The sequence below is a fragment of the Bactrocera oleae genome, chromosome 2, assembly GCF_042242935.1.
Source record: "Bactrocera oleae isolate idBacOlea1 chromosome 2, idBacOlea1, whole genome shotgun sequence".
In the NCBI taxonomy this organism is placed as follows: domain Eukaryota; kingdom Metazoa; phylum Arthropoda; class Insecta; order Diptera; family Tephritidae; genus Bactrocera; species Bactrocera oleae.
The window spans coordinates 25,298,376-25,324,631 of record NC_091536.1 but is presented as its reverse complement, the minus strand read 5'-3'; the positions used below and the strand labels follow the sequence as shown (position 1 = coordinate 25,324,631).

The 26,256-nt window shown below is 35.9% G+C and overlaps 7 protein-coding genes across 13 annotated transcripts; 4 read left to right on the top strand and 3 right to left on the bottom strand.

Moving 5' to 3' along the window:
- Positions 1-67: 67 nt before the first annotated feature.
- Hsc70-4 (Heat shock protein 70 cognate 4) lies at positions 68-5,029 on the bottom strand. Its single transcript, XM_014232322.3, has 2 exons — positions 4,862-5,029; positions 68-2,109 (listed from the first exon to the last, which is right to left on the bottom strand). The coding sequence occupies exon 2, from the start codon at positions 2,107-2,109 to the stop codon at positions 148-150; it is 1,962 nt and encodes a 653-aa protein (XP_014087797.1). The 5' UTR covers positions 4,862-5,029; the 3' UTR covers positions 68-147.
- A 471-nt stretch (positions 5,030-5,500) lies between these two features.
- Sdhaf3 (Succinate dehydrogenase assembly factor 3) lies at positions 5,501-6,101 on the top strand. The gene is made up of 3 exons (XM_014232329.3): positions 5,501-5,659; positions 5,722-5,831; positions 5,891-6,101. Exons 1-3 carry the CDS (start codon positions 5,578-5,580, stop codon positions 6,083-6,085), a joined length of 387 nt encoding a protein of 128 aa, XP_014087804.2. The 5' UTR covers positions 5,501-5,577; the 3' UTR covers positions 6,086-6,101.
- On the bottom strand, positions 6,083-6,795 carry LOC106615933 (dihydrofolate reductase). Its single transcript, XM_014232328.3, has 2 exons — positions 6,644-6,795; positions 6,083-6,589 (listed from the first exon to the last, which is right to left on the bottom strand). Exons 1-2 carry the CDS (start codon positions 6,727-6,729, stop codon positions 6,103-6,105), a joined length of 573 nt encoding a protein of 190 aa, XP_014087803.1. The 5' UTR covers positions 6,730-6,795; the 3' UTR covers positions 6,083-6,102.
- Positions 6,796-7,556: 761 nt separating this feature from the next.
- LOC106615964 (uncharacterized) lies at positions 7,557-11,419 on the top strand. Of its 5 annotated transcripts, none has more exons than XM_070112862.1 (14): positions 7,557-8,098; positions 8,847-9,123; positions 9,180-9,251; positions 9,315-9,368; positions 9,431-9,522; positions 9,593-9,739; positions 9,804-9,954; positions 10,011-10,168; positions 10,226-10,290; positions 10,388-10,521; positions 10,589-10,635; positions 10,712-10,867; positions 10,932-11,088; positions 11,166-11,307. In XM_070112862.1, exons 1-14 carry the CDS (start codon positions 7,952-7,954, stop codon positions 11,180-11,182), a joined length of 1,674 nt encoding a protein of 557 aa, XP_069968963.1. In that variant the 5' UTR covers positions 7,557-7,951; the 3' UTR covers positions 11,183-11,307. The 5 variants fall into 5 exon arrangements, with proteins under 5 accessions (XP_069968963.1, XP_014087859.2, XP_014087858.2 ...); XM_014232384.3 differs by having other exon boundaries at positions 7,566-8,098; positions 10,023-10,168; positions 11,183-11,419; XM_014232383.3 differs by having other exon boundaries at positions 7,571-8,098; positions 11,183-11,419.
- Positions 11,420-11,658: 239 nt separating this feature from the next.
- Positions 11,659-17,457, top strand: LOC106615963 (zinc finger protein Xfin). The gene is made up of 8 exons (XM_014232382.3): positions 11,659-11,911; positions 11,971-12,394; positions 12,446-12,557; positions 12,625-12,932; positions 12,999-13,077; positions 13,147-15,724; positions 15,791-16,363; positions 16,419-17,457. Exons 1-8 carry the CDS (start codon positions 11,777-11,779, stop codon positions 17,289-17,291), a joined length of 5,082 nt encoding a protein of 1,693 aa, XP_014087857.2. The 5' UTR covers positions 11,659-11,776; the 3' UTR covers positions 17,292-17,457.
- Positions 17,458-17,893: 436 nt separating this feature from the next.
- On the top strand, positions 17,894-21,140 carry rha. 3 transcript variants are annotated; one of them, XR_011397889.1, is made up of 8 exons: positions 17,894-18,127; positions 18,183-18,360; positions 18,424-18,565; positions 18,622-18,756; positions 18,814-19,234; positions 19,337-20,518; positions 20,605-20,759; positions 20,838-21,140. XR_011397889.1 is itself a non-coding variant. In XM_036377150.2 (8 exons), the coding sequence occupies exons 1-8, from the start codon at positions 18,040-18,042 to the stop codon at positions 20,835-20,837; spliced, it is 2,346 nt and encodes a 781-aa protein (XP_036233043.2). In that variant the 5' UTR covers positions 17,894-18,039; the 3' UTR covers positions 20,838-20,898. The 3 variants fall into 3 exon arrangements, 2 of the variants coding, with proteins under 2 accessions (XP_036233043.2, XP_014087863.2); XM_036377150.2 differs by having other exon boundaries at positions 19,337-20,535; positions 20,810-20,898; XM_014232388.3 differs by having other exon boundaries at positions 17,895-18,127; positions 19,337-20,535.
- tobi (target of brain insulin) lies at positions 21,020-23,553 on the bottom strand. Its single transcript, XM_014232390.3, has 4 exons — positions 23,226-23,553; positions 22,296-23,169; positions 21,470-22,188; positions 21,020-21,412 (listed from the first exon to the last, which is right to left on the bottom strand). The coding sequence occupies exons 1-4, from the start codon at positions 23,389-23,391 to the stop codon at positions 21,222-21,224; spliced, it is 1,950 nt and encodes a 649-aa protein (XP_014087865.1). The 5' UTR covers positions 23,392-23,553; the 3' UTR covers positions 21,020-21,221.
- Between the last annotated feature and the right edge of the window lie 2,703 nt (positions 23,554-26,256).

The following is a 26,256-nucleotide window of genomic DNA, read 5'->3' as shown; positions in this document are numbered from 1 at the left end:
GAGTACAAAATATACCCAATTACGAAACCAAAATACATTTTTGCGGATAAATAATAAAACATTTAGATTTATATTGAAACATTCGCTTTATTTAGAATTGTTGATCATATATTTTTGTGTTTGCATAATATTGTTTAGACTAATTGTTTAGTCAACTTCCTCGATGGTTGGTCCAGCACCTGCTCCAGCGCCACCAGCACCAGGAGCACCACCAGCTCCTGGGAAGCCACCAGGCATACCACCGGGCATGCCTCCTGGAGCACCACCGGCTCCCTGATACAACTTGGTGATGATCGGATTGCATACAGATTCCAATTCCTTTTGACGGTGCTCATATTCCTCTTTCTCAGCGAGTTGGTTGGCATCTAACCACTTGATGGTTTCGTTGCACTTATCCAAAATGGTAGTGCGATCCGATTCGGAGATCTTGGTTTTCATGTTCTCTTCATCTAAAGTGGCCTTCATGTTGAAGCAGTAAGATTCCAGGGAGTTTTTGGCAGCAATGGTTTCCTTTTGCTTCTCATCTTCGGTACGGTATTTCTCAGCTTCGTTCACCATACGCTCAATGTCCTCCTTCGACAAACGACCCTTGTCGTTAGTGATGGTAATTTTGTTCTCCTTGTTAGTGGAACGTTCCAAAGCAGTTACGTTCAAAATGCCGTTGGCATCAATATCAAAGGTCACTTCAATTTGTGGGACACCGCGTGGTGCTGGTGGAATTCCAGAAAGCTCAAATTTGCCCAGCAAATTGTTATCCTTTGTCATGGCACGTTCACCTTCATAAACTTGAATCAACACACCAGGTTGATTGTCAGAGTAAGTGGTGAATGTTTGGGTCTGCTTGGTTGGAATGGTTGTGTTACGCTTGATCAACACGCTCATCACGCCGCCAGCTGTTTCAATACCTAACGATAGAGGAGTAACATCGAGCAGCAACAGATCTTGCACTTCTTGTGACTTGTCACCATGCAGGATAGCAGCTTGTACGGCAGCACCGTAAGCAACAGCCTCATCGGGGTTGATCGACTTGTTCAACTCTTTGCCGTTGAACAAATCTTGCAACAAACGCTGCACCTTGGGAATACGGGTCGAACCACCAACCAATACAATATCGTGAATAGCAGACTTGTCCAATTTGGCATCACGCAATGCTTTCTCTACGGGGTCCATGGTGCTACGGAACAAGTCGGCGTTCAATTCCTCGAAACGGGCACGAGTGATGGAGGTGTAAAAATCGACACCTTCGAACAAAGAGTCAATTTCAATGCTGGCCTGAGTAGAGGAAGATAGCGTTCGCTTTGCACGTTCGCATGCGGTGCGTAGACGACGTAGAGCTCGCTTATTGGTGGTAAGATCCTTCTTATGCTTGCGCTTGAATTCCTGAACGAAGTGGGTGACGAGACGATTATCGAAATCTTCACCACCCAAGTGTGTGTCACCAGCGGTTGACTTAACCTCAAAGATACCATCATCGATTGAGAGAATGGACACATCGAAAGTACCACCACCCAAATCGAAAATCAACACATTGCGTTCACCAACAGCCTTCTTGTCCAAACCGTAAGCAATTGCAGCTGCAGTTGGCTCGTTAATAATACGCAATACGTTCAAACCAGCAATGGTACCGGCGTCTTTGGTGGCTTGACGTTGAGAATCGTTGAAGTAAGCAGGCACGGTGATAACAGCATTAGTAACTGTCTTGCCCAAATAAGCCTCAGCGGTTTCCTTCATCTTGGTCAACACCATCGATGAGATTTCTTCAGGGAAGAAAGTCTTTTTCTCATCCTTGTAGGAGACACCGATCTTTGGTTTGCCGTCAACATTGACCACTTCGAAAGGCCAGTGTTTCATATCTGATTGCACGTTAGCATCATCGAATTTACGACCGATCAAACGTTTGGCATCGAAAATGGTGTTTGTGGGATTCATGGCAACCTGATTCTTGGCAGCGTCGCCAATCAGACGCTCTGTCTCAGTGAAGGCAACATATGATGGGGTGGTGCGATTACCCTGGTCATTGGCAATAATTTCAACCTTGCCATGTTGGAATACACCCACACAGGAATAGGTAGTACCCAAATCAATACCAACAGCAGGAGCTTTAGACATCTAAAATGAAAAAAATAAAAATATCATCAGTTCTGTACGCAAACGCACTTCATCTCTTAACTATTAACACATAATGATATATTGAAAATTAATTTAATAAATATAGCATAAAAACACTATTAAAAATAAAGTAAAAAATAATTCTTAATATAAACTCACAGTAATATTGACCGAAAAAGACTTGGTATTATTGCAATAGCAAGAAGTGTGGCACAAACCTTATTTAAAAGCGTATTTTTTTAGTTTTTGAAAACTATGTTTATTTTTAACTTTTTAGTTTGATGCGCCATATGATGGGCGGAAACACCTGCCAGTTCAAAAAACTCAATTCATTCACGTTATAACACTCATAATTTTCGAACTGGTAAATTGCTGACACATGCTGCCAGTAAATGTCAATAGCATGCGTGGAGGCAGCGTAATAAAACAATTTTTTTTAGTGTTTTAAACTTTATTCAATATTAAGCTATATGAGGTGGTTTGCTTATCTATAAAAATGTGTAAGTTTAAAATGAGGAAAGTTTGTTATTTAAATGACAGGATGGATAGTTGATACTTTCGCAGTGGCTATCAAACTGTTGATTCTTTTGTCAGTGCAGATCAGTTTCAGTAGCAATGAAAACAAAAGTTACAAACATGCAGGTGAAGCCGTAAAAGCGTTATTAAAAACATAGAGTACAATATGTGATTGTCTGGAATATTTAAGGCAATAACCCCATTTAAAATATCGAAATACAAATGTAATAAAATAATATTGCTAATTCAAAGTATTATATGAATAATCAAATAGAAGAAAACATAAAAGGGAAAACAGGAACCAGAATTTCAAATATTAAATTATTTTGGCATGCAATATTAAAAAGTTCATTTATATTTTTGCATATTTTGTATTTCAAATAATAAGTTTATTAAACTATAATCAATTGCCAATAACATCTAATTAATCGTTTTAATTACAGAGGTTTGAAAAACACGGGACAATTCATTGTGGAACCTTATAAATCAATAATTTTAAGACGTCATTTATTAAAAACAATGTTGTTGTTGTTGTTGTTGTAACGGTTATCTAGTCCCCGCTTGGATGATAAGTAATAGTTTGGTTGTCGTCGAGGTAATCTAACGGAAGGCCTAAGAAACAAGCTGTTTCGATGGGGTCGGACCATAGAGAAAAGGGTGTTAGATGAGCTGGGATTATTGGGCATGCAAAGAGGTGGTTAGTATCATGCGGAGACTCATTGCACGCAGGACATATGTTTGGAATGTCAGGGTCTATTCTGGATAAGTAGGAGTTAAAACCAAGAATTGCCAAGAGTAGTAAATATTGACTGAACAAAATATTCGAAATAAGAATTTACATTGAGAAATAATTTGACCATACATACATACACAAGTTTTCTCATTTATCAGGAAGCAGTAAACATGAGTTAAAGGTTTTTTTGTTTTAGGTATTAAAATAATAAAAAATAAAACCGTGCTTAGAACAGAAAAGCAAACTCGATTGCAATTTTATCGAATATCGACAATCAGTCATGAGTCACATCACTAACCAAGCATGGAAATTCAAGAACAAAGCAGAGGCACGGAAATTCCGTGACGGAATGTTTATATGAGTAGTCACACCTGGTTTTAAGGAATTGCTAGTCAGTTAGATGTATTTTTGTGTTATATTCAGAAACAAAAATGGCGATCCCGTATTTAAGTATTAAAAATAAATCATATGCAAAAAGACTGTATGCATGTTAGAAGGGCATTGCCACATCGGAACCGCAGACATACTTATACCTAAAACGTGTTTTTTTAATTATGTATGAACAAATATTTTACAGATATCATAATTTTTTAATCAAAAAAATTCAAATATCCGCCAGCAAAAATAAAAGCAAGACAACCTCTTATAATTTTTAGGGGATGTACTTAGGGTATTTAAAAATGTCTTACGTTTTCGCGAATACTATTATATATACTAAAACTGAACTAAATGAATCAAAGTTTATAAGATTTAAATCTATCATGCTTAATTTGAACGTTCAGTTTAGCTGTAACTTTCTCCTTTGTCAGCTCTAAACAAGAGCACGTAAAAATAAAAAACGAAAACCGAACAGATGCTTTTTTTTACATCATCGCATCATTCAGAAGTGTGTTCGGACAATTACTATGAGTCACTTTTAACTAATACTATTATAGAAGTATCGTTTACAAGTGCTAACATGGACGTCACCTCCACAAAAATCATTACGGAAACTTCCAGTAGAGGTTGCTTACTTTCAACGTGCGTTAGTTTCGTCTTTGATTATGAAGCCATAAAATCGCTAATAACGCAAAAAAAGAATAATGTATATATGAAAAAAACAATACTAGTATAAATATTAATTTAAATCGTTGCCTCCCATAAGCAACTCTTCTTCATACCCAATCAAGAGCAAATGAAGGTAATCGATATTCACACTCCAAAGTTCACACCCAATGTCGACATATCTATATATATATATGAAGATTGAATGGAGCTCAATATACATAAAATGAGAAGTAAACCTTTAATATAATTAAATAATTGATTTTGTAATACTTCAGCTACGTATACTACTTTTGATACGTGAATATGAATCCCCAAATTCCAATTTAAACGGAAGTTCACTAACCACGTGTATTATACCCAAAATTAAAGCCCTTCGGATTAAGCAAAATCATCACATATTCTCCCCTTTTTGTACCATTATTCAATTAAAAAGTAATTAAGCCAATCTAAACTTACCTTAATTGTATTTTTCTTAAAAATGCACTCAAATTATTTAATCGCAATGTGTTACTTCACTTTTACCTACAGTTTTTTCTCGTGTTTAACGCGTCCGACTAGACACACACTTTTTCGAGGAATGGCGGTAGCGCGCTACTTCCAACACATTTATAAATTATCGATGACAAATATTCTAGCACGTTCTTTACAGTGTTGCTTTTTTACTGGAAAGGGAAACAATTGGAATTATGCTGGTTTCAGTAAGATTTATGAGTAATTTGTTGACCTTTGCATATAAACCTTTAAATTACTTTCTAGAATTTAAATGAAGTTTATTCTATAGAAATAAAACAAAAAAATCTATAAAGTAAATATAAACAATAGAAATTCAGTGTTTGGAAATTTCTAAATACTAGGTTACACTTGCTGGAATTTTGGACAATTGACGGCGTTCAGACACAGAGCAGCTCGTGCTAGCGAAACCCGTTCCATTTTGGTTCATTTTAACAGTAAGCAAGACTTTGCTTGAAATTATAAAGGATATTTATTAAATGTAATTATTATTTGCAGCTCGCTTTGTTGAATGGTACCATCGATGTGAACACTTGATAACAAAGCGTTGCCACCTAAAAAAATTCTAAGATATTTCTTATTTACAGCTGTTTGTCAAACTCATTGTAGCATTAGAAAATAAAAAATCATAATACAAAATCACTTCTCATAATTATTCAAAAATGTCTAAAATAATAGTTGATCAACTGACACATGCACAAAAGGTGCGTATTTTATATAAAACAATCTTACGTTTACACAGAGGTAAGACTGATTAACGTCCTATAGTGATATTACTTAATCTATCTACTACTTCGTAAGTGCAGGTTTACCAGAGGAACTGCGGGAATTGGGTGATAAGTATGCTCGTGATGAATTTCGGCGTCATCTTACTTGCTCACCTATGGAGGCACAACTATTTATAACGGAATGGGCGGTAAAAACTTTTATTTATTTAAGTTGTTAAAAGCTGCATTTAGACTTTTCGTCTTACAGAAGTACGCAGTTACAATTACTTCACAATTGGGACTGAAAGGCAAAGCAACAGCTGCGATAGGAGACCAATTGGACACAAGCACTGTAGAAATGCTTAAATACGACCAAGTGATACAATTGTATGAGCTAATGTTGGTTGCTAAGGGCATTGAAGGTGATACAATTACACATACAGACATAAATCACGCTAAATAAACATTAAGAGCTTTTATTTACTCCCTTTTTCGTTTCTCCAATATTTTATATTCATATTGTACGCCTCCCTCTTTTTGTATTCCCATTGGTATTTTTTCTTGATCCAATTTCAATTCTTGAAAATCAGCTGGAATCTCGGGGAAGAATGTATCACACTCAAATTGTTGAAGGATCTTTGTTAAATATATTCTGTTACACCGTGGCGAAAGTATGGCCTCTTTGTACACTCCACTGCCACCAACAATCCAGACTGTTTCTATTTGTTGACTTAAATCGAATTGTTCTAAACGTTGCATTGCCGATTCCAAGTTGGGATAAAGCAACACGTTTTCTGGTAGGTCTGTGGTCTTGAGCGTTGTACTTAATACTACATTAAGCCGATCAAACAGAGGACGCTTATCTTCAGGGATAGCAAAATAAGTTTTTCGTCCCATTATGACAACATTCTGTTTTTTTGGATCAAAACATCGTCTTGTAGTAGATGAAAAGTATTTGAGCTCAGACCTGTTTCATATAAAAAATTATAGCCAGGCGTAATAAAAATATATACAGTAATACCTTAGACGCCATGGTAGTTCACCTTTCACACCAATACCGAAATTTTCACTAATAGCAGCGATTAAATTAAATTTAAGCACTTCCATTGCTAATTTAACAATAGCCGCCAAATTTCGAGGTCCAATGTCATCATGTAGTAAAAATTAATATATATCGATCAAGGGACTTTTTTGATCGATATAGACAATAATCGTTATTAATTACCCATAAAGCCACCTATCGGTTAAACTAACGGTTAATTACCCAAAAGCGCGACTATTGCCCGTTTTCGCAATGTCTGGTTAACCGCTTAACCAGAACTTTACCGGCAACATGTTGAAAAATGGTTTTCTCAATATCTGGCTACCAACCCTTTGTCAGTTAAGTTCTGGTAAACTATACCGAAAGAAGGAGTCCTGGTTAGTTTCTAACTAGAACATGAAATGGCAGCTGTCAGCTGTAAAATCTATAAGCATAGACGGAGTTCAGGCGGGGATTCTTTTGTCTCTCATTATCATTATTTATTAAGCATACGTGCATTCATATACGCATATGGTATTATATACAAAAAAAGTGTTATAACATAAAGATATCCGAGCACAATGTAAATATTTCTCTGAAACCGAGCGCTGTTTCAATCAGAAAAGGAATTTTAAAATTAAAAGGAATTCCGAATTGCGTAGCGCGTAGCAATTTTTAGCAAGCTTTTGTAGTTTGTCTTCGGAAAATTGTCTTTTGGTGCTGCCTATTTCATTCACACGATTTACATAATTCCAGCAACTCAAGCCGGACTATTTTCTGCATTACTTTTCATATCACATTCCAAAAGTCTTGTATGCTGCATCTTTAGGGTTCATGAAAATATTTTTAATTAGTTAATTTTAATCCTTATTCATCTTTTTTTCAAAATATATCTATTACATACGAAATATAGATGATAAAATTCAAACTTCCGATCTTATGTATATATTTATTTGAAACCGAGCTCAATTTCAACAAGCAACTTGGTGTCCATCGTCTTTTTTCGTCGACGCTTCCTCAATAATAAGCAGTTTGGACGACAAAAGTCTTTGTCCGTTCTCCCGACAGTCGGATCTATGTGATTAAAACGGACCAGGATTTTTATCCGGCCAAGGGCTGTCAATTCGGCAGAATTCTGCCTTTACAACAACAAAAGTCTTCGTGTGTGAACCCAGTCTAAGCAATGATTTATCCAATTGCGAATTTCTTTAAGAAGAAGAATACACAACTCTGAATACACAACTATAAAGTTTCAATTTTTTCAATACATTAATATAAATATTTACTTTCGGATATAATTCTATAAACATGACGAGTCGGGACGTAGACCAACAGAGATGCCGTACTTGTTTAGATACCACGGATGAAAACTTTCATTCCTTGGACGGTAAACTCGTGAAGGATAATCAACGGAAGACACTGGCAGGCTTTCTACGGGATACATGCAAATTGGAGGTATGTCTATGAAATAGGGACCCCAACGAAGGAGGCCAAAAATAATATTTTTTTTTCATCAATCATGTTACTTTGACGCGAAGATTACAAATCCATGAGTGGAAAGTCGATTTTGACAATAATTCTATTTCGAAATCATTTCGGTATGTAAAAGAATTGTGAAAAACCCAGGGTTACTTTTGAAGCGCGGCCGAAGGCCGCCAGCGCACAAAGGAGATGGAAACTTTAGTATACTATCACGACATTCTTTCTACATATTTAATTTAATCCTCTTTCCAATCCATACCCCTTTAAACCCTGAAATCGTGGGATGGTATTCTAAAGCCGACCCGAAAGGAGTTCGAAGCGAGTGAATTATGAAGACACCCCGGTGTTGGTCGACCAGGGCTATTTTTTTTGAAGTGCGGACAAAGGCCGCTAGTGCGGAAAGGCGTTCGACGGTCTCCTCTATTCGTCCATACCATCAAAATGCGGCACAAAAGAAATCGTAATCGTGTCTGTTACATTTCTTCAGTATTTTCCTCTCACAAGAAAATGTCTTACTTGTTGAACTTGTAATTACAGCTAAGTGATCTGAATTCTTCCGCTGCAACAACAACAACAACGGATTTGTAATCTTCGCGTCAAAATAAGATGATTTTAAAAGAATCATTTTTGAGGCCTCCTTTGTTAGGGGCCCTTTTCTATAGCAAAATTTCCTTAAAAGACAATATTGCTATAATTTAAAACATTTTCCTAATGCAAGTAGAATAATTCGGAAGCTGCAAAAAGTTTACCACAACAAATTTGCGGCAATTGCTTGCGTAAATTAAAAATTACGTTTTCATTTGTAATGCAAGTGGAGGAGGTGAATAGAAAAATGATGGATAACCTTCGTACTAAAAATATAATAGGCCAAAAATCCATAACCATTCCAGAAGAATATTTCGAGGAGTCAAATAAAATGGATGTCGATAATCATAGCGTCTGTCAGCCTCAGGAGTGTTTCATTGATTGTAACAATGCATTAGCACAATTTCAGGAAGGTATATCACTATATTATGACAATCGTTTGTTTTTAATAAAAACGAGTTCCTTTAAGATCCGATTGCAATTTCGAAAGATAATAATAGGAAAATAATGATGGATAACTCAATCCCAGCAAAAATAGGAGGTAAATAATATTTACTTCAACTTATAGAATAATAGCTTATTAAAATAATGTTTACCTTAAAAGATGACGTCGAAAATAGGAAACACTCAATATTTTGTAAAAATGACTGCCACAAAGGTAATTAAATAATATTTAACAGTGATGTATGTATTTGTGATAAGTACATTTAATGTAATCAGCAGAAATGAAGTCCATGCTCCAAGATTTGATGAATATGCAGAAACAAATGAATGCCAGCTTCAACGATGTTAGGATATATACCGAAAGAAAAGTGAGATTATACAAAGTTTTTTCTATGCAATTGATATCTTAATACTATCTACTCTATGTATAATTTTTAGATCTCAAATCAGCTGGGTAAATCAGCGCAAACCATAACTGATATTAAGCGCATCGCCACAGTGAGAAGTTGGTTTCCAATAACAACTATCGAACAAGCGCTGGAAGTAGAGGATAAAATTAAAAATCATGGTTATGGTAGAGATTTTGTAAGAATATGAAAAGTTTGGTTGATATTTGTTGAAATGTCCTCTCTTTGATTGGCTTTTACAGACTACTTATTTAAAAAGGAATCAAGACAGCACAGTTGATGATGTTTTACGTAGTATATTCAAAGATGAACTAATATATCAATATAATCTAGATGGACGTTCTGGAAAGATGTCTATCCTTAGTCTTGATTCAATATTAAAATATGTTCAAAGTAAGTAGTTTTTTTTTAAAATTAATTGATAAGAAAAGTGAAAATATTTTTTATAGGCGCATTTTCAGATTTATCAGAAAAAAAGTTTTTTAAATTACTTCGTAGATACATTTTACTTTGTCATAATAGACTTAGTCAAAAGAAGTATTTGTTAAGGAAAAAACAAACTTTTGCGAATGCGGTGAAACACCATGAAATTGGTTTGGAAAATGTCGTAAGATATATTTGTAGTATGTTGATTGAATTAAATTTCAAATATCATACATTTTAGATATATGTATGCGATGAAAGTCCGGATATGAAAAATACAGTGGAAATGGAATTTGATAATGAAACGTAAATTAATTATAATGTGAAGAAATTATAATAAGCCTTATGTAGTTAACACATTTTGAACATATTATAATAATCTATTAATTTGATTTTATTCAAGCGAACAATTTTCTAGTGGAAATTTTGAGAACTCAAACTCGCCACGAAATGTATACAATGGAAGCCTGGATTTTAAGCAATGTACTAACCCCAAAAGAACGAGTATTTCTAGTGAAGAAATGAAGACACATAGAGGTATATTCAAATGAATAAATATAGTCGTTGGGTTACTTACTTATATTTATATGTGTTTATTTTTTAGAAACATATATTGACAGTAATGCCAGTGAGGAGAGCTACATCGTCAAGGTAAAAACAAACAACACAATTAGAATGGTCAATATATTTTTCTGTCTGCGACTTGTATCAGTTATTTTTTTCTTAGCTGCCAAAGAAATCAGGATCTCACCAGCAGCAACGAATTGGAAATGCTGAAAAAGGAAAAATTTCTGAAATTTGGAAATTGTTTCCCATACAAACGCAATCCCAATTAATAGAAATTGAAGAAAATATTATGGATACAAATTACGCCGATGAAATAGTATGTATTATGGAAATTAAATTTTGCTTCTCCTTAGTAACATGTCTCCTACTTTCACAATCAGTGTGAATATTTCCAGAGATTAAAAGGCAACGATGGCAATGTAGACAACGTTCTACGTAAAGTTTTTACGGACGATTTAATTGCTGACTATAATTTTGCTGGGCTGCAGGGAAAACATTGTCTTCGTGACTTGCATCTTATTTCTGATTGCCTATTTAGTAAGTGCGATTTTTAAATATGAATATTGAGTATTAAAGATACCTCACATACTCATACACATGCATTCATATGAAAGTCAATTTTCCTTTTTAGACGCATTTTGTGAAATTACCAGTATGCAGTTTTTGAAAGAAGTGCGAAAATATGTGTTTAAGAGTCACAACAGGACAAAAAACAATCGTAGAAACGCAAAAAGGAGCTTATTGCCTATGTCATAGCAGCTACTAGTTTTGGGAAAATTTAATTAAAAAGCATTACATCCACGAGTATATTCGTATGGCTATTATTTTATGTCCAGAAGATAAACTTAAACATATATTTATTTTTAATAAAGGAAAAAAGAAAAAATATAAACATTGTTCGTGAACAACGGGGCTGGGAGGGTGGTGTGCTAATTATTTTCATTTGATAACCTGTAACAAGCGAGAAGCTTTTGACCTTGTATACAATTGATTAACTGCGATACATAAACGTTGTACAAAAAGATATCGGCATTTTAAATTAATATCGATGATTAGCACGATAGTTATCGGTTATCTATAGAAGGAGCATTATCTATTGTAAGCTTTTGTACAATCAGTATTATTGCTTACTTATCATTCTTCTTTTTGTGCAATTATAGAGTTCTTTTTTATTAAAGAATTTTCCGATCTCTAGTATTCTAGTGTTTTATGAAATATATAAGTAATGGTCTCATATCAATGTCGAACTTGTCGCGAGGATAATGAAGGCCGTTACTATTCTCTTGAAGAACTGTTGGATTATGATCGTCACCCTAAGAAAACTCTAGCAGATTTCCTATGGGACATTGCTAAAATTAATGTATCTACTCTAGAATTAAGTGATTATAAATACACTAACAAACTATTATTCATATTTAGAATACCACTGAAGTTGCTAAACGTTTACCACAGCATATTTGTGGAGAGTGCTCACGCAAGCTTAAAAATGCGTATTCATTTGTACTACAAGTGCAAGCAGCAAATAAAAAATTACAGGCTAGTTTGTACATCGAAAATGCTAAAACTTTTACTGCTAAAAAACTGCCAGATAAGCAGAATGATTGTTTATTGGAATCGCCCATTGACATACCCATAAGAAAAACAGAAATTAAAAAGGAAGACCAGTTCGAGCAGGGAGGTGAAAAAGACGAGCAAGGAGATGAAGACAATGAAGAATTCATTAACATCGGTAAAAATGAATGTGAAATCGTCAAAAGTGTAAACGAAATAGTCCAGTTTGTAAAAGACGAAGTGGTCGCGAATGTAAATGCAGAAAAAAATGATACCAAGAGCAATAGTACAGGTAAAACATTTATTTTTTGTATAATTTTATCTAAACAATACAAAACCAAAGTGAAAGGTGACATGGACACAGATCCCATAACTACAGTAGAAACTAGTTGGTATAAAGAAATAGCCGATAGTGATGGCATAGAAAATCCGGGTAATTTATACAACAGCTTGAGGTAGTATTTTTAGATATGATAAATATTTTTTTTATATCTAATGAGGATATTAATGCATTTATTTCAGTGAGGATAATTCAGACACCCCATTATTGAAGCGACGGCGGCTTGGGCAGTTATCCACTCAGACCTTCGAATGTACATTTCGTGCGGATGATGGTCGGTATCATTGCAATAAATGTTCCAAAAGTTTTGCATGGAAGAAAGATGCAAAACGGCATTCGATGTTACATTCCAATATCTATCCATATAAATGCACAGAATGCTACCGTCTCTTCCAGAGAAAGGATAAACTTGATAAACATATACAAATACATTCTACACGAGAACAAAAAATTCTGAATAAAAGGAAAGTTCATTCCAGAAGAGTTTCCGGTAATATTGCTAGAGTTATCTATTAACTAAATTTACTTAAATGTATTATTTTTGCTTTCCTTGAAGAAATGGAATTAGATTTAAGTTTGCAACATGATACAAAAGATAGTGAAACTAGTGATGATGACAGTGAACAAGATGAACCGTAAATATAAATATATGTATACTACAAAAATATATACATAATTTTCTAATTTTTCTATTTTGGTAATAGCTTAACTAAACAACGTAGGACTAGGCGGCCATCTTCCAAAAAACCGGAATTTACGTATTGCAATGACGATTCTCGGTATCATTGTAACAGATGTAATAAAGATTTTGCTTGGAAAAAAGATGTAGAACGTCACATAAAAAGTCATTTCGGCATTTTTCCATTCGAATGCATCAAATGTCATCATCGCTTTCAGCGAAAAGATAAGTTTGCTGAACACTTGAAGATTCATGCAAAATGCGAGAAAAGCGTTCGCCGCCCTCGACCAATACAGTGGAATTTTGCGGAACACCTTTATACGGAGCAGCGTTTGCTTTCGGTAGAGTGCAAACTTTGCCCTGAGGTTATACCAAACATTAAAACTCTACGTCAACATATGCAAACCCATAATGAGGCCCATACGCTACGTTTAGACGCTGAAAGTGACGTGATTAAAGAATTATTTCCCAATTTTAATGGTGACATAATAAAAATTAAGGAGAAAATTTGCAAAGACATAAGGCATAAACTTTTTGCGAAGTATTACGCAATTGTTAATGCGTATGGCTATGAAATGGCTTTGAGTGATTCTGATTCAGAAAATTTTTCGGCTGTGGAGAAGTACGAATGCGAATTATGTCACGTAAAGTTGGGACGAAAATATCAGCTATTTCAGCATTCGAAGTCGGAGCACTCCCAAGACAAACTTCCCCACAAATGCAACGTTTGCAAGTTGGAGTTTGTGAGCACAACAATGTTTGAGATACATTCACGCACACAATGCAGAAATAAGGATAGAAAATTTCAATGTCTCAAATGTCCGGGGAAATTTGTTTGGGTACAGAATCTTCAGGGTCATAAATGCTCCAATCGGCTAAATGTTTATGTACCGAAGCGTCCAGAACAGCGGAAAAGAAATTTATTGCAGTGCAATTTTTGTGATAAAACTTTTCGTTATGCTACGGACTTGAAACGACATCAAGAGACACATAACTTAAAGAGTCAATCTCATGTGTGCCCAATCTGTAGCCAACCTTTTTTGAAGGCGGAAAATTTGCGTCAACATTTGCGACAGGATCACGAACAAATTAAACGGCGTATCGAATGTTGCCTGTGTGGAGAAAAACTGAATACTCTCGCTGAGCTTCGGGCTCATTTGTCACGCCATTCGGATGGGTGGACTGGCATCAGATATACAGAGGGTCAATACTTTAAGATTCATTGGCCACAAGGTTGTCAAGGAAAAGAAGGAGAGGTCGAACGTAGCATTATAATTGATTTTGCTGGACAAAATTTAACAAACTATTATTCCGCTGTTGATGAGAGTGGTAATGAGTTGGATTTGTATGATTCAGAGAGCGATTTTGAAACGGACAGAATGCAAAATGGAAATCCTTTATCAGTACCCTATACGTGTGATTTGTGTGGTGAAGTTTTTTTCAGAAGAACACGCATCCTACAACATCAACATAGTGCACATGCTGATGGGGAAGACTCCTTCCCGCATGCTTGTTGTCGTTGTGAGAAACGTTTCGTTTGCTTGGGCTTATTGGAACAGCACTATAAACGCGATTGTGGCAATATCTATAAGCGATTCGATTGTCAACGATGTTCAGCACGATTTGTGTGGGAGGCAAACCTGCAACAGCATATGCAGCGACAACATATTGATCCAGAGCAACAAATAAGTCGACAACTTGCCAATAAACTACAATGTGATCAATGCAATAAAGTGTTTATTTGGCCAAAGGATCTAACGCGACACAAACGCATACATATGCCCGATGATGAGAAGTTTGAATGTCTCTATTGTGAACGAAAATTCTATCGAAAGGATCACTTGCAGACTCACTTGAAAGTGCATGGTGCCGGTGGGAGCATGGCCACGACAACAGCGGCTGCCAGCAAGCGTGAGCTAATTCGTAAAGTAAATGCTGTCGATCCGCATCTCTGCCGTCCGAACGGCTGCAAATGTGTCCAATGCAAAATCTGCTTATCCAAGCATACAAAAATTGCAGATTTGCGAACACATATCCTGGAACATCGAACAGATGTGTCGTTGTCGCAACATGTAACAACGAATTCGGAAATTTCTTTACTTTTTTATCCAGATGAAGCGCCTATGTCCAGGGATTTACTAATGGCGCGTATGATGGCTGATATTACAGCCGGTCAGATGGATCGATTTTATTCAATTACCAATGAATTGGGCCATGAGATAAGCATTAGCGGCTCCGATACAGACGATACTGATTCAGAGTCCGAACCTGATGAAGTATTGTATCTTGCTATGGGTCAAAATATCAGGCACCCAAGGCGTTCAATATATGGTTGCGATTTGTGTAGCATCACGTTTACGCGTAAGTATAAACTTTTTGCTCATCAAGCGAGCGATCATAATTGGGATGACGCTCCCCATGTATGTCAACATTGCCAGGCGCGCTTCTTGTGCGAGAAGCTATTGCAGTCGCATTATCGACACCAATGCAAGAACTTATTGAAACGTTACGTGTGTCGCAAATGTCCTCAACGCTTTATGTGGAAGGAGAATCTGAAAATGCATTTACGCACAATGCACCCTGACAGCGAAGAGGTTAAGAAGGTGTGATAAGTGGTGTTAATGTGGATATTATCATAAAATTAATAACTACATATATGTATATTTTAGTGTTTCGTACCTAGTTCATTCGATTGCGAGGAGTGCTCCAGAAGTTTTCAGATGCAGAAGGATCTCACACGCCACATGATGACACATCGAGTCGATGCTACTGTATTTCCATGTTTATGGTGTCCACGTAAATTTTACCGCAGAAGCAATTTATACTTGCACATCAAGAGGCATGGCATAACTTCACATCAGTTGAGTGCTGCCGCTTCTCACATCACAGCCAGTAAAGGACCGAATGGCATAAAACAGATTTATTGTCGTGTTTGTAACATAAAATTCCAAAGTTTGGCTGCTCTACGCACTCATCTGCGGCATGAGACGTCAGCAGTGTCATCTTCACACCACAGTTACCATTCACAGCACAATTATTCAATAATGAATGAGTTAGGGTACGAGTTGGACGTTGACGATTCAGAGACAGACGAGGACGACAATGCTAAATCATATAAATGCCAAATGTGCGGATTAGTTTGTAAAAGACGATATGAAATGAGTCAGCATCAGTTGTCGGTGCATAAGCACGAGCATATAACACTTAAGTGTGATAAGTGTGTATTTAGAACAGTTACAAGTGTAAGTGTGGTGAATAATTTTTGAAACCTAGTTTGCAATGTTTTAAATTTTTTAGGATATTATGGATCATCATATGCGCACACAATGTAATAATAGTGAAAAACTGCACCAATGCACGCACTGTTCATATAAATTTATGTGGCCTGAGAATTTGGACGTGCACATCAAGCTGGTTCATCCAGAAGAAACACAAAAACCTGTTGAAGCTGCAAAAGATGTTGTGGCGTCCTCCCGCAGTGAGCCCGTACCGCTTCAAGAATTTCATTGCGATAAATGTGATAGCCGTTATAATCGCAAAGATCGCCTGATTGCACATACGAAAAAAATGCATCCGCTAGACGGTGATGTTCCCAGTTGCAGTATGAATGTCGCTGTCAAGATATCCAACGATGAAAAAAAGCAACCCAAAGAAAATAAGTTTCTTTGTGCATTTTGTGGGCGTTCTGTGAGCTCCTCATCAAATTTGATTGTTCATATGCGACGTCACACAGGCGAGAAACCATTTCAGTGTGAATTTTGCGATAAAGCATTTCCACGCTCATCTGATTTGGCATGCCATCGGCGTACTCATACGGGGGAAAAACCCCATCGTTGCACAGTGTGTGACAAGTCGTTTTCACGCTCCTATAAATTGCATACGCACATGCGTATACATTCTGGCGAAAGGCCGTACAAGTGTTCTTATTGCGAGAAAAGCTTCACACAATCTAATGATCTTGCTTTGCATGTACGTCGGCATACTGGGGAACGGCCGTACGTGTGCAATATTTGTGACGAGGGTTTTATTCAAGGAACTGCGTTGAAGAATCATCGTACATTGCGCGGACATTTTGAAAAAGAGGAAATTAAAGACGTTTCTGAGATGAAGGAACAACCGAACAGCATATTAGGATTGGATGAGCAGGGTAATAGTTTAATACAGTTGTAAATAAAACGTTTTTTATGAACGTGATTTCGCTGGGAGTAGATACAATTGGTGGTAGTTACGATATGTTTTCTTTATTCTATTCAACATTAATTATATACATAAGTACATACATACTTATTATATAATAAATTTAAATATATTGATATAGTATTAAAAATGTAAGAAAGGGTTTTTACTATATATCTTAATAATTTTTACTCATGGATCTGGGGTTTTTAGTTTTGCATCTTGATAACTAAAAGAGATCTGCTTGTTTAACTTAATTTGACCAATAATTAATCCAAGTCTACACTCGCAATTAAATAGCAAATATCTGTCTAAATGTCTGTAATTTTCCTTACATTGAACTTGCTATCTTAACATTTTATTTTCAACATGACTTTCAGCTCATCACTCCGTATTCGTGTATTTAATTAAAGAGTTGGAAAATTTAACTTTCAATATCAAGGCCTGTTTTATATAAAAGGCAATATATTAAAAATAGGTTTTGCCTTGATAGAAATATGGTTGTAAATAGAAAATATTTTTTTATTCAATGAATGATTGGTGTATTTTGCAACACTTGAATGGTAAACAAATAATTGTGAACCATAAAAAGTTAGAAGAAGCATTGTTTTCCCACCTTTCTCCTTTCAGAAAATTTTAAAAATATCGTTAATTTATTCGATTCATACGTATATTTCGATTAAGATTTCTTATATTTTTGTAAAATATATTGATTGGAGTACATATTACGCACACCTGTGATATGAGCAACAATGCTTACTCAGCCTCGGAGAGCGATGCTTCCGAATCCGCGGATAACACATTTTGCATATTTTTACATCTTGTTGAAGGTAAACTTTCCTGTGCTCACCAGTTTAATATCTGTTAAATTGTTATTATTGCCAGGAATTGGTCTTCATCGCCGTGATGGTGTAGGAGATTTCACAGAACGACACAAGGATAAGGTTATACTTACTGCGTCTTTAAATGGTGTAAAATTCGAAGTAGAGGGTCACTCTACAGAAACGGTGACCATCTTTAACAGCAATTGTATTTGGGAGTGTGAGCTCAGTGATATTAAACGGTGCGCCACTAGTAATAATAAATATATGTAATTGTTATCAAACTTCGTCCGTTTTTGTTATAGAATGAAAACAGATAATCGGCCAGTTAAACTGGAAATATTTATTAAAAGTGGTAGAACGGACACATCTCCACGTCGAGGAATTGGTTCATTGCTTTTACCAATTAGAGGGGTTCCAGTAATAGCGGCACTTAAGAACGTACAAGTAAAGCATATGCTGATATATAAATTCTATATTCTATGTTTTTTGCTTTTTTTTAGTTGAAACTACATTGGCATAAACTTAATGTACTAAGTTCAGAATGGCGGCAAAATAAACCGGAAATTTATTTGCTTTTAGTGATCGTAAAAAAGAATCTTATTGATAATGGGCAATTTGAAGTATTTTTGGGAAAGGTAGTAATTATAAAAAATGAATATTGCTAAATTGGATATTTAAGTGTTTTTCTGCAGAGGAAAGGTTTGCTTAATGAAGGAATTTCTCCGAAATCGTCTGAGACATCACTAATGTTGCAGTCACAAAGTAATGTATACGTACAGCTTCTGGAACAAGTAGGGCTTATCCAAGTGGGCAACAATCCTGATATGGATTGTGACATTTTCAATGTGACTTTAACATTTAAGCAAGTAAAGAATTTATTGAAAGTGCTGGAACTGGAAAAAAACTTCCAACGGCAAACTAGTACTTTTGTTTTCCATTATGACTTTTTAGGGAGCACTTCGCAACTGGAAATGGTAGCAAATCATTCTGATTGCTATACTATCAATGAAAAAGTGTCGCTGACATTTAAGTCGTCATTGAAGAGCCTACGATTATATTTTCAACGGATATTCTATATACCAATAAGCATTTATGTCAATAATACGGTTGTGGGTAAGTATATAGACATGGTGGCAATTTAGAGATTGTGTCGTTAAACTTGCATATACGCAAGCATATAATATATATATATGGTATTTTATATTGTTATTGTAGCAAACTTTCGGTTGGATTTTTCCAAATTATTACCAGAAGATTCCCATTTCAATACGAGCAAAGCCTTTACAAAAAGTGGTACCTTTTATTTCGACCGTATAAATAAAAGTGTTAGTCCTAGAATGTCGAAACCTTCGGTGGATTATATCTTTTACATGCAACTTGTGACAAGTTTTTCAAAAAAACTAAACCCAGAGCATGGGCCACTGACTGAGGCATACGCTTCGTATAAAATCGATGAAAAGGGAGCTGCTGAAATTACAGAGTGCTATCGAAATTTGGATTTTCCTAATACTTTTCAGCAAAAGCGCGCTCCTTATGACCCAGGCCAAATAAGTAGTCGCAATTTTACTAATTTCGAAATGTACGAACGTAATTATATGAAAATGCAAACTGACGCTTTTATAATTGGACGTGTTCTGGGGGAAAACACTGAACTATTTACTAAATCATCGGAAGATTTTTGCAGAAGCACTGACTCTTTCGCATGTCGGCTAAGTAGACCAATATTATCTAATTACCCCGGCAATGAACAGGTACAATCGCTGGAAAGCATTTCCAATATTGAAATTTCAAGGGCAAGCTACACGCCAATTAAGCCTCAAAATCGATCTATTGGTGTTAATACCGATCAGTTAGAGACTGATCCTGAGGAAATGACAATGAAAATAGTTAGAGAATTAGAGGAATGGAAAGCACAGCAAATGGAACACTTCATTAAAGGTTTGGAGCAAAAAGAGGTCGAATACTTAGCCGAACTTAATAAAGAATGGGAGCAGCAACGATCGATACTACAAGCTAGACTAGAAGCGAAGCTTTCCGATTGTGAGAGATTGAATGCAGAATTAGAACATGCACATTCTGAATTAAATTCTAATGCAATGAAGCATCAGGAGACAATTAGCATCGTAAAGACAGTAAAACAGGATATTGAAAAAAGTTATGCGGAGAAGTTTCATCAATTAGACCATGAGATGCAACGACTTAAGGACGAAATGCAGCAGCGTGCCAGAGAAAGTGCAGAACGTGAAATGGAACAAGCACAGAAAAAGTGTCTAGCGGCAGACGTGATTGGTTCAGAGACTGAGTCTGAAAAGCTGGAAATGAAGATGCGAATTGAGCAATTGGAAAAACAATTGACGGCTATGGAGAAAACTCATTTCTCAGCTGAACAACTGCAAGGCATGCTTGCGGATTTAGTAATCTATCTCAAATACGCTTATTCATTTAATAAACATTGACCAATAATTACATATGAATATTTGCAGCAAAAACAAACGGAACGTTTTGCAGCCATTGAGAAAGCCAAAGACTATTATAAAGCACAGTGGTCGAAGTCGGCGCGAGAACTGCATGCGTTGCAAATGACTTTGTTAAAACAGAAAAAGGAAGCATTGGAAGAAAAGAAAGATGTAGAATTTGAGTAAGTACTTTAAGTAAGAGATTTCCCCACATTAAGACACCTCTTTTAAGCACATTTTTGTTGTTTTTTATCATTTAGTATATGTTTGGAAGAAATTCTGGAAGAGGAACAAAATGCTTTGCATAGTGATCGTAACGAATTGAAGTATATCAAAGATATGCTTTATGATTCCTTGGAGTCTGCGTCACTTGATGATCTGCAAGTTGACTAAGATATGTCTATTACCATATTTTGTTTTTTGTTGTATAAACTGAACAAAATTTATCTGTGATAAACATACGTAAGCAATTTTATTGTAATTTGTGTATATACGGTGTAATTTTAATTTAATTTTTGCATAGAAAACAAAACATTGCCAATATTTTAATATAGTTCTATAAATATCATTGTTTAAATTTACGCATTTAGTTTCTTCAGAAATAATTTCTTTATATAATATTAAGAATAATTACTGCCTACAATTTAATTCTGGACGCGCACAAAGTACGGTAGAATGTCTAAAGGCGCACTGTATGCCATTAACCATTTAGGTCCTTTGTGTACATCATTGGTATTTCCGTCTTTCCATTGTCCTTTAGGCAAGTAGATATCGCGTTTAATAGCACCTTCTTGGACAACAGGTGCAGAAATGATGTCATCGCCAAGAAGAAATTCTGTAAAAAGTCGTTTGTTGTGTTTCTTAAATCATAGTAATATTAATTACAACTTACGATCATATACGCTTTGAGCAACCTTATCGCTTGGATCGGCCCACCAGAGAGGCAGATTTACGGGTTCACCTGTTTCCGTTGCTAGTTTGAAACGCTTAATAATTTCAGGTGCGAAATCTTCGTGCATTTTTACAAATTTTTTACTGATCTCAATAGCTTCGTCATCGAAATTCCATGGTACGTATGAAAATTGCAAGCTCGGCATGAAAACATTCGCTTGCAGCCAACGCAGAAATAGTTCTTTAGTTGGTGGTTTGTCATCGTATCCATTGCCGCCGATCATGTCGGGCAGAACGAACGGATATCCGTTCAAATTCATTTGCAATAATGTTGTTATGAGCGTTATTAAACCGTTATTCCAACCCCATTCAGAGTCCTTATCGACAATACGTACGAAAATAGGCACATCTTGTGTATTCTGACCGGCACGCACCTCCACTAGAGGACCGAAAGCACCTACGGTACGCACATAGTCGCGTGTCATTTGTGTTGGTGAGAGGCTTAAGTCTCCTTGCAGTACTGGATCTTGTGGCATCCAACTTGTCTCGCCTGCGTCGAATTTGAAACTGTCAATACCACCTTCTTCCTGCAACTTTTTCAAACGGTCGCTGAACCAAGTGCGCACTTCCGCTTTCGTAAAATCAACATAAGCAGCCTCATTCGCACCACTGTTCCACCACTGCGTATCGGGATTGCCATTATGATCCAGGATTAAGTAACTAAAAATCAAAACAACGTTTTATGGATAAATGTATGTCTGGTTTCAATTCCATCCAAGTTAAAAGGCTAATCAATCTAGTCAATCTTCCTTTGACAGTATACTTACCTATTGTTCAGAGATTCACTATAGATGGGTTCGCAGTTCTTATTGATGAACGGATGAATCCACAGCGTGACCCGGAAGCCTTTCAATTTTAAGTCATCTGTCAGATTCTTCATGTCGGGGAATTTCGATTTACGGAACGACAATGCACCATAGCAATCCTCCCAATCATCATCGATTTCGATTTGACTATTGTTGAAACCCTTATTTATGATTTCATCGGCGAACTCGCGCACAACGGACTCGTTTATATCTCTCTTATAAAGTGCCCAAGTCGACCAGATGGGAAGCGCCACCATGCGCTCATCCGGGTATTCAACGGGATGATTCAGGAACTTCTTCACTACATACATATGTGCATCTTTTGCATTACGTGCAACACCAATATGATAAATGAAAGTTACTCTTTCCATGCGTGTATTAAAAGGCAGTGCACTCAATGCGCTAAAACATAATCTATTCTCGTAACCAATGGAGTTCAGTTCGATAAAAAGCGGTGTATTTTCGTCGACGTAAAAGAATTCGCCCTTGGTATTAAGCCAATAACGTTCAGCAACGCCCATATTCTCCAGTTCTTTAGTCACATAGGAGAAATTCGTCAGCGTTTGCTTCTCTACGGGCCAGTAGTGATCTTTATATTCTGGACCACCATACCAATGCGTATTCGGTACATCCAGGTCGACACAATCAATTGGTTGTGTTCCAGCGGCTACGTTGCGTGAGACACGAATATGCACAATATTACCATTGTTGGCGATCAAATCAAAAGTAATGGTTGAGTCTGCGGTTTTAAGTGAATAAGAACCGGTATCTGTTAATTCCAGATTACTATCGCTAGAGGTGTTCTCCAACGAAATAGTTTGTAGTGTCTGGGAACCTAAGGACATTATTTATTATTTTGAATTTTCATTTTGAATATAACGGCAATATTACCTCTCATTACTTGATACTGAAGTGGTGCGGCGCGGACCAAACGTAAATAAATATCACTATTTGGGAACTTGAAACGTTGTTCCACAGATTGGCAAGAATTGATTTGTAGTGTATTTAGGCATAGTACAACTAAGGCACAAGTCACGTAAACACTTTTGTAGCCCATTTTGGCTGCTGTCACAGGTTACTTATATATGTGTATAATTAATTGCTTGCACTTTTTGCCTGCAGTCTTGGGAAAATATTTATTATTTAATTACTATTGTTGTATATTTGTATTGATACCGCTGCGCTGGTAGCCCGTTTGTGCACTGTGTTCGATTCTGTGATCAAACCGTATTTATAGGCGAAACGCTCTTTTAAGTTCCCACAATGAATTTCTACAGATATAGTGTGGTGCTTGTGTGCGAAACATTCTATTTGCTTTTTGATAAGATATTTTGCGTGCAAGTGATTTCGGAGATCTCGAGAAATAGTTTTTAACTACACCTATAAACAATACTCTTGAATTGTGTTAATTTCTGAGTGTTTCCTCTATGTTGGCTTTATCACCACCTCCCAATACTCCAAAGCTGAATTAGAAGTGCATTTGAATGCTTGATAATGGGATTCCAATTTTTAAGAGATATTGATAGAGAGCTTTGTGAACATCAGATAGATATGTATACAGATGTATATTATATAAAATTGTTGTATCTCAAAAGTTTTTTAAACTCAATGCCATTTGAATTTAGATTTCCAGAATTTCGTGTAACAAATGGACACTTAGGCTATCTGAGGTTGTTAAATAAATGGTTGACTTAAGTTTTAAATTATTTGTAGTATTCATACTAACAAGAGATAGTAATCCTACCAACAATAATTCCATGTTCGAACGAGTAGGGTGCTAGAAACTAAAGAGCACTAACAAGCAATATTTTGAATTCGCACTAATTATCCCACAATATTACATACATATACCATATATAGGGTGCGTTGCGATTTTGTTCGAAGGCCGTAAGCCGAATTTATTTTTTCGGAGTTTAGAGAATATCTAACACAGTCAGCTTATAAAAACTAAACAAGTAAGCAAGGACTAAGTTCAGGTGTGACCGAACATTTCATACTCTTGCAACTTGCAAAGAACAAAGACGGAGGAACACCTTCAGATTGTGGGAAAACTTTATATCAAACTAAGGAAAGTATAAAGATACTGACTGTTATTAGAAAAGGATTCTTTCTGAATTTCATCAAGATTTCTTACATATTAACCGATAGATGCGGTATAAAGTTAACCAGAGGTTCGAAAATATTAATGTTGAGTATATGGGGGCTAAGGGAAATGTTGACCTGCTTTTACCCAATGTCGTCACAAGTTATAGTGCGATTTCGACCATTTTTGAACGTAAGATGAATTATCTTGAGTGCACTATTTGTGCAAAGTTTTATTCTGATAAATTTATTGATGTTTGATTTGTATAATGTAAAGTAAAAGAATTATGTGGGAATTAGGCGTGGTTGCCATCCGATTTCGCCCTATCGCGTCTAATAGAAATGTTTGGGTAATATCACACACCAAAATTGGTTGAAATCGGTCGAGCAGTTCCCAAAATAAAGGATTTCATTTATTTCATTTTTCAACTCGTCTCGTCATCCTGATTATTTATATATATATATAATTCGATATCTATCTCGATTAGTTTTAGGTGATACCGTTCACCGTTAGGTGAACAAAACTATTATACTCTGTAGCAATATGTTGCGAGAGTATAAAAACACTTTTCTCTACATTTTATTTATTTGTTTTTACGATTTTCGAGTGCAGAGCAATCACGTCAAATTATAAGTGTTCTGGTCAGTGATCAGCGCATGAATGACGTTCAGGGGCCACCAACGTACAAAACATTTTATCGTGTGCCTCAATCAATAGTGAAGTGTTTCTCACATTTGGCGCATGATAGTATTGTGTTGCCGATCTTGGAGAGTTGGCAGGGAAAGGGATTTTTGATGAAAACAACCAAAGAAAACAAATAAAACTACAAGATTCATTTTGTGGGACTTTCCTTTATGGTAAGTGGTAGGTCTCTACAATGTATACTGTATTTATAAGGCGTAATGCGGTTAGGCGCTTAAAGTAAATACAACATAGAGCAATTGGCGCATATTCGATATAGAGAAACGAAAGCATTACATGGATAGGTTATGCCTTAAGTTAAGATGTCTAGTAGCAAATTTGCGTAATTAAATTTTTTAATAATTTTTTCTTTATTTAATGTTTTCAAATTAAATTATCCTTCGTTTCTTCCTTTAGAAAGTAGATAGATTTGTGCTGTAAACTAAAATTAGTTCTAATCAAAGAGATCGAAGTGGCTCCGAAGTTTGTTTACTTGTATGATTATTTTTTATTTTAATGAATAACTAAAGATACATACATATACATACATGTACATTCGGATGTACAAATGCACACATTTATCTTATGGAGTGTTTTTATTGTTTTGCCGCTATTATAATATTCTTCCCTCTCACTAGAATTGTTTAATTACCGTCTTGAAACATGATTAGTTGACATTGATTTTGAGCTAATTATATTTCCGAGAGTATTTGTACGTGTTTCACATATTTAGTATCGCCTGCAAATGCGTGCTCCAGGCGTGCGCGATTCAATTTGGTTGTGATCATACCCGCTCCGATGTTTCTATTCTCTTCTTACACAGTTTAGTCTTGTTGTTCCTTAGTAAAGAAATTATATCTGCATACATATTTTGTGTTGCAAGTTCTTTTTATGTAACTGTACTATCGCAAACGAGTTAAAAATGGCAATACAGTGAGCATGGGCTTCAATCGGAATGTCAAAAAGTCATACGTATACATAACCAAGAAATCATTAGATACTCGCGCAATTTTTAATCAGTAGTTATGTAGACTATATGTATGTATGTCATACGCATGTGCTTTCATGGAGGTAGGAATTGAATAAGAAAAAAACACAAAAGCGTCACAAAAGCGTGAAAGTTTCGGCGAAAGCTTCAAAGTTGTAAAATTGCATGGT